The following is a 14,224-nucleotide window of genomic DNA, read 5'->3' as shown; positions in this document are numbered from 1 at the left end:
ACGCCCATGGAGAATCCCTGTAAACCACATAGACCAATGTGTGTGTGTCTGTGTTTGTGTGTGTGTGTGTGTGCACGCTCATGTCTTTAGTTCCACCATTGCACACCCTGCACAAGCTCCGGTTAGTGTATCTGTCTTTTATAAAACTAAAGACTTTTCAGAGATATGAAGAATGCAATGCTACACTATAGGTACTCAAGATTAACATGAGATTAGCAGAAACTGTTATGAACCCTTTAACTCTTTTCTCCTTTTTCCAGCGTTTTGTAAAAAAAGTTGCCAGCCACCGCAAGGGTTTTTGACCATTTTCAACAAATTTGAATAGCCCATGGAATATTTTGTTTTATAAGCATGCAATATATCAAAAGAAAGAGCAGAAAAAACTTTTATTCTATCTTTTTGGTTTCCTTTTTTATCAACACTTGAATATGGGTAAATTTCATAAAAAAACATTTTGAACAAAAAGCTGAGAAAATCACGTTTTTGTGAAAGTGTATCCATATCAGATTCAAAGCGATGATCAAACACAGATGGAGTCCATCAACACCCCTAATGCTTACACAGCCATGTAGCTCGTCCTGGGTCCACATTTCATTCACTAACATTAGGCAGTTTTGATTCATATGCTGTTTAATGATGATGATCACGTAAGTTTTTTAATATGTATATGATTACATTCAATCGCTTGTTTTACTCCGTCTTACTCAGGAGATTCAGTACTCATTCAGAAGATGCTTAATAGTGCCCCCCTAGCGTCTAACAGTGAAAACACGGAAACCTGGAAAGTTCTGTTTTTGGCTTGGATTCTTTTCCTCATAAATAACAGAAAATTCCGTTTGTTTGTTTTTTTCGCGGGGAAAGAGTTAATGACAGACAGCAGCAGGTTTATTAGGCTGCTGTCACTTTAAGACCTGCCGCAAGTGACTCGGGTCTGACACACATCCTATTTTCTCACAACTATTTGTGTTCATTTAAATCATTTTTTATCTAATTTAAGATTGCTTAAATGGATACTTGACAACTGGAATTTTGTCATCATTTATTGTGTGTTCAAGCATGAAAGAGAACAAAATGCGGCGCTGCCGTGCTGTCTGAAGCAGCGTTCTGTGCATGCGTCTCGGGTGTTTGTTCACAGAGAGCTGCTTCACAGACATCATGCCAGTATAGATGTGTAATTTTTGGCATTTTTTTCCCTTTTTGAATGGTTTAATAGCACTACAATGATCATGTATTATAGCGCAGCCAAAGAATGATAGAATAAAACAGATGTTAAATAGTTTTAACGTGTTAAACTGAAACATTTATTGCGTGCCTTAATGTGTTACTTTTGACAAACAACAGTAGTTATACTTTTATTTTATTTATTTTTATAAAGATCATTGCATTCTCTTTCAAATGTTTTTTAAATGCAGCAACTTGTCTTATGTAAGCGCCTACTAAGAAATGTGTAGAATCTGGTCAGGTGATCTCAGAACCAGCCTAATTATTCATGGTTTCTTTAAGACAATAAGGCAGTTGCTCTATTTCTTTGTTGCATTGCACATCCCAATTAAGTTAGAAAGTAGATCTGGTCCAGAATGTAAATGGAGTCATGCAGTGTTCAGCCAGTGCCTTTGTAATGGTGTCATTAAACATGTCAAATATTTGATTATACGGCAATGATTTGTTTAAATAGGGTTTTTAAAGTAAACAGCGCATGAAGCTCAACAGTGACCACACTCTTGGTTCGTTCTGGAAGTGTTTTTTTCTCATTCATTTTCTCAATAATGATTTCAAAACAATGAATAAAGACCAAACCAACCAGCTCCAACATTAATTACATTACAAAATTTCATTGGAAATAAAGAAAGACAGAACACACAAAGGAATTATGTACTTACTGTATGAGGGAAGGAATGAGCTACTTTGAGTATAAAGAATGACTTTCAATATCCACCCTTTTTTATGCTCTTTCATTCCGGTCAAAATCGTATCTTCGATCTTCTGATACTTTATATCTATGACTACAGACAATAAATGTTCCATTACTTGAGTCTCAAAGGTGAAGTATAAAGAAAAAAAAGGGCCGCTTTACAATTTTCTTTGTTCTATTTTAAGCTATAGGTATTGGCTGAAAACTGGTAATGCACACTATTTCCAGGGCTGATTTAAAATCCTACAAATAACTTTTTTGTAGCTATGTAATTTTGACCATTCATCTTTTCTAACTGAAGTACATGATTGAAGCTATAGATCACAAACAATCTCATTCTTTGCAATTTTTTGTTAGCTTACATTTTGCAAGTTGATTTTTCAGTGTACATCTTAGCGTATTTCTAGCCAGTTAGTGATTAGTACTAGCGTAGCCTAATCCCTAAGTAAAGTGTAATTATATACGTTTTTAGAAAACTTTTCCTGACACCATGATTCCTATTTACATGGTAAAAGTTCTCTAATTGGTGGATCTGATCCACTTGTTGGTAGTTTACCAGGAATTCTGCAAAACACACACACACAAAAAAACACAGCTTTTACAGTTTGTGGTGCAGATTTTGTGGAGGGTTTTCTTGTAAAAGAAAGACAAAAAAAGATTAAATAGATACATGTATTGTGGTTTCCACAGAAATCTTAAGCATCACAACTGTTTTTAACATTGATAATAATAAGAAATGTTTCTTTTACACAAAATCAGCATATTAGAATGATTTGAAGAATGACACAAGTCTTAAAATAGAAGTTAAATTAAACAGAGACTCATTCTATTTGCATTCATAGTGTTGCAAGTCACATTTAATCTTCAATTAAAATATGATCAATTAAATATTCATATGCCGGTATATAAATCTTAGAATAACTTTACCTTTCCTCTTTTACTGGGATTCTGCTTTGTCTGTCATCAGTTATAAATCCACATTGTTCTTAAAGGGGCCATCTTCACCCACCTTTTTATCAAATAGTTCTTCTACCCCAAACTTTTGAATGGTAGTGTATCAACACTTAATCTCAGAGCTCATGGTAGGTCTATCTTGAAAGGTTTAAACTTTATCACTAAAAATCAATTTCACTATGGTGATTTAGAATGACCTTTTTATTTCCTGAATCCTGCTGTTTTGCTCTGTTGGTGTGATCACACCCACTGTGGTTAAAGTCTTTGCCATTCACACAAAGGCATAGCACCACTTTGTTGTTCTTTTTTTCCCAAGCACTGTAGAGTAACTACAGACTTCTTCTACCAGCTCACTCGGTTTTGTGAAATATAGTAGACCTTTTTATATCAGAAGTATAGAGCCTATCTGTGTCACAGTGATTTTTAGTATGACGACTTATTATTGTTGCTGCTCCTGTCAGAAAGATACATATATTTTCCTCCATCTCCCTTGCGGTTGCTTAATCCACCTCCACTCCCGGATCCAGCACGCTCTCTGTGTCTGGGGAACGCTCTCGTCAAACCCAATATGTCAGCCTCTTTTCAGAATGTCAGGCATCACAACAGGGGAAGAGAATTCCTCCGTCAGCGCATTATGTGTGTGTGTATCTGTGTGTGTGTACTCGTATTGCCTTACGGCCCCACTCCCTCACTGATGTGCGACTATCTATTGTCTCTTCTTATGACTGGCTGGAGCACAAAGCCCTGAAGTGCTCCAGCATTTTTTGGATTTCCTCTTCTGTGGTTTCAATAGCATGAAGACAAACATCACGGTTGATTTCTGTGCCACTTTTTTTTGTAACAAAGGAAATAAAAGCTCTTGTTTAATTGAGCCTACTATGCACTGCTTAAAAGATATTACTAACCAATCGTACTTCAGCATCCGTTAAGGCCCCAATATACTCACGGCGAAGATCTTTTTCTTCTTTGCTTTGGGCTTTGAAATGCCTGAGAAGCGTATACTGTTAGCGAACATCCTGAAGCCGCCCCCATTGCTGAGAGTGACGGTTAGATGCATGTAAATATTTGCTGCACACTTTTGTTTCAATAAAATAAACACACAACTAAAATGACAGCGATGAGGAAACAATAAAGCAAGCATCTGATCATAGTGATGTGGATATATTTGCATCAGCTCTGCAATTCGGCACTCCAGTATTCGGTTCACGTTTATTTATATAGCACTTTATATAATAGTTTCGCAGTTTTGAACTCCTGGAACAAACGCAAAAATAAATGTAGGTTTGGCCTGATTTTTTTCCTAAATGCAGTCATACCAGTTCGTTCTTTGATTTGACTTAAAGGATCCAGTGCATGATGTTATAGTCCACCATATTGTTTGACAAACATTTACTTATATCTAGGTCAGTCTATAGGCCTATGTGTTTTGATAGTTTAAATAGAAATTCAGGTATTATCCTAATATTGTTACAAATAAATAATATAATACATATAATATAATAATACATATTAAAACCCAATTAAAATCTGCTTCAACAAAGCCTATATATCTAGGTTTTGAATTCTGAGCTGTTTTAAAGAGACTAGGCTTCAGATGGGCACGCCTGGCTCCCCAATTATCCTCTCATAATTCCTCCATGTTTTAATTGGGTCGTATGGGGGCTGTCATGTGAAATGATGAAGGATGAGCATTGGGTGGGCTGCATTACTCAGTTTCACCAATCAGAAGAGCGAGAGAGAGATGCTGTATTCAATGTTTTTTTCTCTCTCTCTCTCTGTCTTTTCTCCTCTGCTGAGATTTGGAGTGTGAGAGATGGAAAGAGAGGAACTTTGAATGGCCAATGAGCCTGAATAATTGCGTTCATCAATTAAAGAAGCCAGAGACTTAACGAATATAACTAATTATGGACATAAATCAAGCAAGCTCCAGCCTTGACTAATTTGTACAAGGTTGAAGTGGTTTGACTTATACCACCAGGAGTTTTGCAAGAAAAGCTTGCTGTCATGTCTACAACAGAAGCTATCTATGCTACAATTTAAAATAGTTCTCCTCAAATTGTTGTCATCATTCACTCCACTTTCCAAACCCAAATGACTGACTTGCTTCTGTTGAGCAAAGACAAATTTTAAAGAATGTTCATGCAGCTTATTTTCATGCAAATTAAAAGTAATGTTGACCAGCTCCAAAAATAACAAAGCACCATAGAATAAAAGTGGTCCTTATGGCTTTTGTGTTAAGGCCTCAGTATACTTCAAGCTAAATCAAAGAATGAACTGATGTGACGTCATTTCAAACAAAACAAGGCTAAAACAAACTTCATTTTGGAGTTTGTTTTGGGAGTTCGAAACAGCTTGCCAAAGCTAAGTTTCCGGAAAAAACGTTTGCTACAGCTGGTAAACACCTGTACTACCATTGGTCCATGCCGATTACGTAATGGGTATGTGTGTGCGGAGGTTACGCCTTCATTCACCAAGAAATCTTTTCCAGTTCTTTTCTCCTGTTCAGACCATAGATATCCATAATAAAGGCTTAGATGTCTCGTGCGCGCTGTTGGCCAATGGAGGTCGCCGTTCCGCAACTGGCGGCCATCTTGTCACAGGCAGTTCGCTCACTCGTAACAGTGTGTTTAAATGGTGCATGTACTTTTAAATAACCATAACTTGCTCAATTTTCAACGGATTTTCAAACTGTTTCGTTTGTTATAAATGTCAGAGATGTAGTTATGACACTACATGCTTATGAATAATTATAACCATGTACTTCAATATGAAAGTAACATTGAACAGAACAGATAGGTGCAATGAATATACATACACACAAGGTATTTATGTTAAATCAATATATAGGCTACTTAAACTGTGTACCGAATGGTAACATGAGAAATTCTATATATTTATACACATATACAGCTCTGAATTTTTTTTTCCAGAGCCAGCTATAGCTTATATATATATATATAGAGAGAGAGAGAGAGAGAGAGAGAGAGAGAGAGAGAGAGAGAGAGAGAGAGAGAGAGAGAGAGAGAGAGAGAGAGAGAGAGAGAGAGAGAGAGAGAGAGAGAGAGAGAGAGAGAGAGAGAGAGAGAGAGAGAGAGAGAGAGAGAGAGAGAGAGCTATAGCTGGCTCTGAAAAAAAAAAAAAAAAATATATATATATATATATATATATATATATATATATATATATATACATACGCTTTTATAATAAGAATATCACTTTTATAATAAAATAATTTGTATTTTTTTTTTTTTTATTAAACAAAAAAAAAAGTTTATTTTAACTAGACAAAAGATTGGTTGTCATAAAATCGTTATTGGTGTCAATAAAACCTATATAATTGAACAGCTCGATTGTGGTCTCAGCCTTGATAACGTGCATGTAAGTTGTAGCCGTGATACACAAGCTGCACGATTAAGTCGTTTATGGAAACGAAAAGCTGCAATTTCAATGTGTTAAAGCATCCAGATGTGTAGCCATGTTAATAACGTTTGTAAGAAACCAAACCATTTGTAAATCCGTCAAGATTTTAGCGAGATAAGAGTATTTATGTTCGTACAGATCACTCACCTTACATCAGGTTCCACAGAGCCCGACAGAAAGCTTGCCTGTGACAAGATGGCCGCCGGTGATGCCGATGGTGACTCCGCCGTAAGACATCTAGTCCTTATTATGGATATCTATGGTTCAGACCGTCAAGAAAGCTTTATAGTAGAAAATGAAATTGTAATTCTGATTAAATGAGACGCTGACACCTTTTTATGTTTAATACGGTAAAGCTGCTTGATTTAAAGCATTGTGCTGTATAAAGTGTTATATAAATAAACGTGACGTGACTTTACTGTCACGGTGAGTGACAGTAGTGCAGAGCTAGGGCAAACATCATTGCTATGATCAGATATTTTTCTAATGCTTTCTTAAAAAAATGATTGCTGATTTCTCAATTTTGTTGTGTTTATTTAGTTTTTGAGAGGAAAGCACGCAGCACATATTTACATATTCATCTAACCATCGCTCGTAGCAGTGTGGGTAGAGTTGGATGTTCGCCACCAATATTTCGCTGCTCATGTACTTTCAGACTTTGTTTTTACCCCTAAGTGAAGAACAAAAAAGAAATTTGCTGTGAGTATATTGTGGCCTTTAGACTTCAAGTTTTATGAAGCAATTTGTTTTTTTGTTTTTTGTGGAAAAATGGTGAGTTAAAGTAATTTCCTAAAAACCTTTCTTTTTTCGAATCTCTTCTCCAAATACTTACTACCAATACTTTTACTTCTTTACTTATCTCTTTTTTTCAAATATGGCACATCAAAATGTGTCACACCAGGTTTTACTTCAATATTATCTGTGTCTTTTGCAGTGGCTTGAAACCAATCACAACATGTCATATATAGGATAATAAATAATAATAATTCAGGAGCAGGAGCAGGTGACTAAGAAAATATAGTTCATAAGTATTATGAACTAGTTAAGATCTGTGTTTTGGTCCTTTTTGGAGCTTAACAGGCCTTGGTCACTATTATACAGTTGGAATAGAGTAGTGTAAAAATCTTTTGGATGGTCAGGGGGTGTAAATGATAACAGAGCTTACATTTTTGGTGGATGAGCTATCCCTTTAAAACTGGAGTTACGTAGCAAACTGAGATTAAAGATGTTGGTTCCATAGCGTGAATTTTTTACAAATTGTGACTACTTGTGGCCATCCCACTTCGAGTCATCTGGAAAAAGAATCTATGATAACACTAACAAGCTGTCTAGCATATCTGGAAAAGCTGAGACTTTCCAGTGGAGAAAGTTACCGCTGGAAGTAGTTGACCCACAGTTTTCATGATACTCCGTCATCGAGGCTGATATGTGGTATTGCATAAAGCTGAGCATATGTTCCTCTTCATCCGCAACTAGGTCATCACCACTAAGCCTGCAACGTGACATCACAATCATTCATTGAACTCCATGAGCTGCACTGCTTGAGCTGGAACCTCTGGCTCATTTGTAGTGGAATTTAAGGCCTCGTTGGAAAGTTTTGTTCCATAGTCTTTCAGCACCACTGGGCCTGTTGTGCTACACAGCAAAGGAAATAAGTTTTATTTTCCCCATATTTGGCATAGTGCTTATTAATAAAAAAAAAATGGTGGTACTTCTGATGCTGTGCATTACAGTATCATGGTTGCATTTGAGACCTGTGGAGAATAACAATGAGTGATCATTGAGATTCAACAACTAGCAGCTCTTCAGGAGCTTGTAAAACAACCACTCTACCAAAGTTCCTTTGCTGCAATCCAGGCCAGGAGTTATCACCTCAGCGATTGGAAACAAATATCAGTTGCACGGTTGATTCCGGTTATTTGCAGCCATGAATTCAGAGCCCATTGTCATGACTGTTGTATTGGCTGCATTGAAGATCACCTGTGGGGTAAAGAACTTAGAATGTATGCCCCCTAAAGTGACGGAACTTTTGAAATGGCGACTGCACAACAACAAACAGCTGTACGGGTCCGGTCGTGGACAACGGAAATAGAGGAGCGGCTGGTTGATATGTAGCCATAACACTATTGCCATAATAATGTCTCTTCATATAACTTCTATAGCAAGTTGTTGCGACACACTATCCATTTTGTTTACATCCGCTTTCCCGTTAGATTACCTGAAGTGCTAAATCTGGCATGATAATCTTAAGAATATATTGTAGCGTGTGATGTGCCATGGTTTCTAAATCTTGTAGTGTTTGCAGGTTTGAGACTTGAAAGAAGAAAATCTGAGATGAAAATGATGTGCGTGATGCAACCAGATTTCACAATCGGTTAAGATTTAAAAACTCCTGTAGTCTGAGCCTGGCTTTAGTGGAGTATTTACAGGGTGTAGTTGGGCACAGGTTGTAATTTTGGCAATTTACACTTAACATTAGTGCAATATGTTTAGACTGACTGGCAGTTTTTTGGGGGAGTCCCTAAAGGTTTGCTGCTTCAGAACTGCTGTCATTTTATCCATTAATTTGCTAAATTCCAAAATTCAGACATGTCATCAAGTCCATTAGCCATTAGTGTTTTATGGGTAATACATCCTTATTGGAGTCTTTTGGAGTCTTCATAAATGTGAAAATGGAAAATATTAATGTTTAACTCTCCCTTCTTCTGTTTGTGTACTTCAGGATCTATCTGGCTCTATAGATGACCTTCCCACTGGAACAGAGGCGGGTCTCAGTTCGGCCGTCAGCGCTTCAGGTTCCACCAGTAGCCAGGGTGAGCAGAGTAACCCTGCTCAGTCACCTTTCTCGCCCCATGCCTCGCCCAGAGTCCCCAGCATGCGCAGCGGGCCTTCGCCCTCGCCAGTTGGATCACCAGTGGGTTCCAGCCAATCACGATCTGGGCCCATATCACCTGCCAGTGGGCCAGGTAAAAGATTCTGTGTGAGATATAATTTTTTGATTTGTTTTTTCATAAATATTTTAGGGAGATATGATCTGCTGTACCATTCAACAACCATTTAATCAATTAATCGTTACTGTTAATATCACAAAAAACTCAACATAGGATCAAATTGATTAATCATCAACCAGTAAGCTTAATCAATAAATAATTTAATTGGTTTAAGCTTATTGATTGATGATTAATGCTAATGCATTTCAGTAGAAATGTTATTTGGTTTATTCCCTAATTGGGAGAAGTGGAATCTTTTTATAGGTATGAATTAATTTAAATCGTCTTAACACTTTGACACACATGATCACACCAGTGTGATTAGAATGTTTAGCGAGTCGTGATCAACTGCTAAATTCAAATGTAAATTTGTTTTTGGACTGGTGCAAGTGTTGAAGTGACTCCCCCCACCCCCCAATCATACATCACAACTATTATGTGTTTTCAACCACAATGGGCCCTATTTTAACAATCTAAGCGTACATGGCTGCAGGTGCATTTAGGGTGTGTCTGAATCCACTTTTGCTTGTTTAACGATAGTTTAATATTCAAAAGGGGTGTACCTAGTCTCTTAATGAATCATGGGTGTGTTTTGACCGTAATTTTGCAATAAACCAATCATAGTCTCATCTCCCATTCTCTTTAAAAGCCAGCTTCGCTTGCATCATGGTGGATTCACTATTTACATGCCAGAATTTGCGAGCAGAAAGACTGAACACTTCTCCAGAGAGGCGACCTTTTATTTTTTTAATATTTAAAAATGTTTGCGTGCTGCTTCACACCCATGTGTGTTTAACAAGTACATTACTAACTTGCCCTTTAACTAACACAAAACTTTTTTTAAAACACAAAGTTTTTAGACCTGTTTTTGTTGGTCAATGGCACTGGCGATTAGCCTGACAAGCCAGACCCACATCAAGATGTTTGGTCTGGAAACTCACCATTGACAGGGCTTAATCCGAGGGGCGGGATAAACGGTTGTCTTTCAAACTCCCTCTGCACGCGATAGGATCGCGCTACAACCAACCAGAGCAACGAAGGTGAAACAGAGCTTGTTGAAAGATTAAACATTCGCCGTATCCGGTCGGCAAAACTCCGAACACATCTGAACTTTTTATGAATGACTTCAGTGCCGTTCTTTGTTCTTTTCTCAGACAAAAGCTTTACTCCAAGTCTTCCAGAGTCGTGGTCAAAGCTGATTCGAAAGACCGCTGTTCGCCAGTTTCTGTGTTTCCTAGAAGCACGCAAACGCAACTCGGCCGTCGTCATTATGGCCCCGCCCGCCAACTCTATACATGATGTGATTGGCCCGGCAAGAGTTTAGCGTTTACAGCTCAGATGGGTATTGAGAGTTGCTAGACGACACTCGCGGGCAGATTAAATTTGCTGCCGCTAGGGTGCGTCTAGATTTCTAGGCTAACTGGCGATTTTAGTTGCCTCAAAATAGCAACGCACCAACAATGCGCATGAACACACCTCGTTTTCAGACCAGCATGCCCATGGGTGAACAGATGGGCTTAAGTGCATTTGCTATTTAAACAGAGGGGCGCTGGATATGAAAATAACTGCGTCGGGCTGAAACTAGCAAAACACACTTTGTTAGGTGTATAATAGAGCCTATAATGTTTATTTTGGCACCCATCGTGCATCAGAGATCAAGAACCATAATCATTATAAAGTTTTTTAAACAACAAAACACATTCCCTTTCACAGATTCTACAACGGAATGCCAGATATATCATTTATATAGTTTACAAGTTTGTAAATTAAATGAGCGATGCATCAGTCATACAGCAATATTGTGGCTGCCCTGTCACATGCAGTGAAGCATGGACACATTGCCATGACAGTAATAAGGTGAAATGTTCTAAAATAATGGTCACCTTAAACTCACTGGGAGTCCAACTAGAACATTGTAATCTTTCTTGTGTTAGGGTTAAAATAATTTGGCTGACTAGATATAAATAATTTGAGATTATTTATTTTATAAACATTATCCCCCGGTTTCACCGACAAGGCTCAAGTCCAGACCCAGACTAAAATGCATGTTTGAGCTGTTTTAACTGAAAGAAACTTGCACTGATAATAACTTAAAATACGTCACTGCTATTGTTTTGTCTTAAGATGCACATCAGTAATGTTTTTTTAAGGCATGTTTATAAAAGTAACTTAAATGCCTTAATTGAACTAATACTTCATAAATCGAAATAAAGTATTTATATTTTATTTATATGTTTTGGTTTGCTGACATTGCTTTGGTTAAGTCTGCTGAAAATTAGCTGCTTTAAAATTCTCTCTCATATATTCACAGATTCTTGAATATTCTGTTGTGGATATTTTGCGAAAAAAAAAGGTTATTGTTATGCTAACTTTGACAATCCCATTAGCTCCCTGCTTCTCGTTTAATTCCTACCAATGTGGAGCAGTGTTTGAGCTCCAGTCAGCAGTGGGTCAACGGCAGGATTCAAGCTGACTTTAAAACAAGTCGCTCCATCATTAAAATAGTTTTGAAAGTCTGTTAGCAGTTTGGAGTCACTTTGACACAATTACTGTCCTGCTGTGTGCTGCATTGTTAGCCAGGCTTCTTTGATAGCTGGGCAGCAGAGGGCTTTGTGCAGCTGAAACTGCTGTTTTTCCTTACCGTTCTGAATGTCACTAACAAGGTCCACAGGAGACCGTTTACCCTGCTGCACACAAAACTGCCTCGACTCTACTGGGAACACTGTTGGCCATTAACCGCATACAGGGCTGGCCCTGACATGTGATCTGTGTGCCATTACTGGAGAATGAATATCTCTGCTTTTACAAACATACACGTTCTGTACATACAGGAACACAAATTTGCTCCTAAGAGAGAAACAATGAGCCTTAAACAACTCCCATGGGATGTGTGGTTAGATAGTCTGCCCTCAAGGCTAATTTGTCTGATATTTATTGTGAAAAGTAGCTCTTTTATGAGACCACTTACTGTGTTTGCGGTTTTGTGCATGTGCACTGCAAAGTATCTGTCTGGCTTTCCAGTAAAATATATAAATCTCCTGTAAACAAGATAAAGATGTTAAGAGTCTTTTGTAGAGAATATATCATGAGTCATTATGTATGCCAGACAAATAATTGGCAATGTCACTTTGTAAAGAAAGACTACGCGCCTGGCCTGCACATAGTATGCATTCAAACGTGTATGCTTGTCTTAACATGTAATACACATGTGCATGCCGTGACCCTTTTCACGGATGCACGTTTTTGAAGTTTACACAGAGATAACGGTATCATTTTCAAGAACTTGAACTTTGAAACCTATTTCAATGTTTGTGTTCTCAGGCCACCAAAACGCTGTTGTCATGTAAATGAATAGCCAAAACGCATCAAAGGTTTTCTATTGTAAACAGCCCCTAAATTAATAACTAATGATTTTTAAAAATGGAAATGAATCAATCCTGAACTTACTTAAACTGGACAATGACTTTCTTCGTGAGCTGCTGTACAGCCAAACACATGGTTGCATTCATTTCCTATCATCACTGTAAAGCTGCTTTGAAACTATTTGTATTGTAAAAAGCGCTATATAAATAAAGGTGACTTGAATTGCAGTAAAAGACTGTGGGTTTACGCACACATGTAAAAAAAATTCCCCACACACAGGTACACAGATGGCCCCTCAGACCCCAGGGAATGTTCCAGACGTGGGTTCCCATTCTTCTCACAGTCAGTCGCCCATGTCTCAGGAGAGAGGTGAGTTGATTTCCCACAGTAACATTACAGCTCAAACTGCCTCTATTTACAGCTATCAATAAAAAAAGAGCTATCAGAGGGCTGGTGCTTTGATTTAGAGCTCAAGTAAGTCATTTTGTTTGGAGCTATAAGCAAAAACTATAAATGTAATTTCATTTATTTCATCTATGCAAGTGAAATCACAATCACAATTAGTTTACTTACACCAGAAGGACAATATGAAATCTAAGTTGAACTTATTTAATGTCCCAGTCTTATTGTGCACCATTTAACAGTCCACCTTGTTCTAAAGAAAATCCTTATAAACTTGTGATAGCAAATAAAGATTTTGACCTTCAGTCTCTATGTCCGGGTCAAATGAGTTGGTGCTGGCAGTGTATCAGGAGGGCAGTAGTCCTCCTCAATCCACTGCAAACATCCAGGTCTGCTTTCAGTCTTAAGCCCTATTCAGATGGGATTCTTTTTACAACTGAAGATGGAGTAATGTAATTTTAACACAGGACATTCGCACGGGATAAGAAATCTCAGTAAAACTAGCAGAAGTGGGAGGGGTAATTTGATTTATGCACCGCCGTCTCCTCCCTGTCCCCGTGTGCGTATTAAGTTGCTTCCTGATATCACGTGCGCAAAGACATATAATCTATATATAGCCTATATATAACAGTTAGGTCCGGTCAAACAAAGTCTGATTGTATTCCAATGGTTATAGGCATTTATCTAAAGCTAAAAGAAGTTCCATGCCTCTGACAAGTGCTTTCAACTTGTTTTTATCTAAAGGGTAAGCAGTAAACACAGTTTGGCACAGATTTGTCCCACTGCCCAAATAAGCGCCTCCATACTCTGAAAAACAGCAGAAAACTACTTTTAAACACAAAAGGATGAAATACATACATATTACATATACAGCAGGCATGTTTACATTGGATTATTAATATTATTAATAAATATTAATTCCAGACATTTTTCCAGAACATAAAAAGCGCCATCATTTTTACTGATATTGTCCGTAATGATTACTGAGATGGCACATTCGGACGAGACTAAAATCACTGAGCAGCTCTGCTAATAATTACTGCACCCAGCTCCGTGTTTAACTAATCCTGTCCGAATAGGGCTTTATATAGAATGACCAACATTTTTACTTGTTCGTTTTGCTGTTTCACTTAGAAATATGTCAAATTACAGAAATAAAATGGATTGCATATAATAGGTTGTG

At 37.6% G+C, this 14,224-nt stretch overlaps 1 protein-coding gene across 6 annotated transcripts in view; it reads left to right on the top strand.

Annotated features, from left to right (window-relative positions):
- Window positions 1-14,224, top strand: part of arid1b (AT-rich interactive domain 1B) — a 108,555-nt gene that overhangs the window by 59,997 nt on the left and 34,334 nt on the right. For all 6 annotated transcript variants that reach the window (XM_067417328.1, XM_067417330.1, XM_067417326.1 and 3 more), the window contains 2 exons: window positions 9,009-9,252; window positions 12,919-13,008. In XM_067417328.1, coding sequence (XP_067273429.1) covers window positions 9,009-9,252; window positions 12,919-13,008 — 334 coding nt within the window. The remainder of the gene's footprint in view (window positions 1-9,008; window positions 9,253-12,918; window positions 13,009-14,224) is intronic.

Source organism: Pseudorasbora parva, chromosome 15, assembly GCF_024679245.1.
Source record: "Pseudorasbora parva isolate DD20220531a chromosome 15, ASM2467924v1, whole genome shotgun sequence".
Classification (NCBI taxonomy): Eukaryota; Metazoa; Chordata; class Actinopteri; order Cypriniformes; family Gobionidae; genus Pseudorasbora; species Pseudorasbora parva.
The sequence above is the reverse complement of the archived record's forward strand: the minus strand, read 5'-3'. Positions and strand labels throughout refer to the sequence as shown.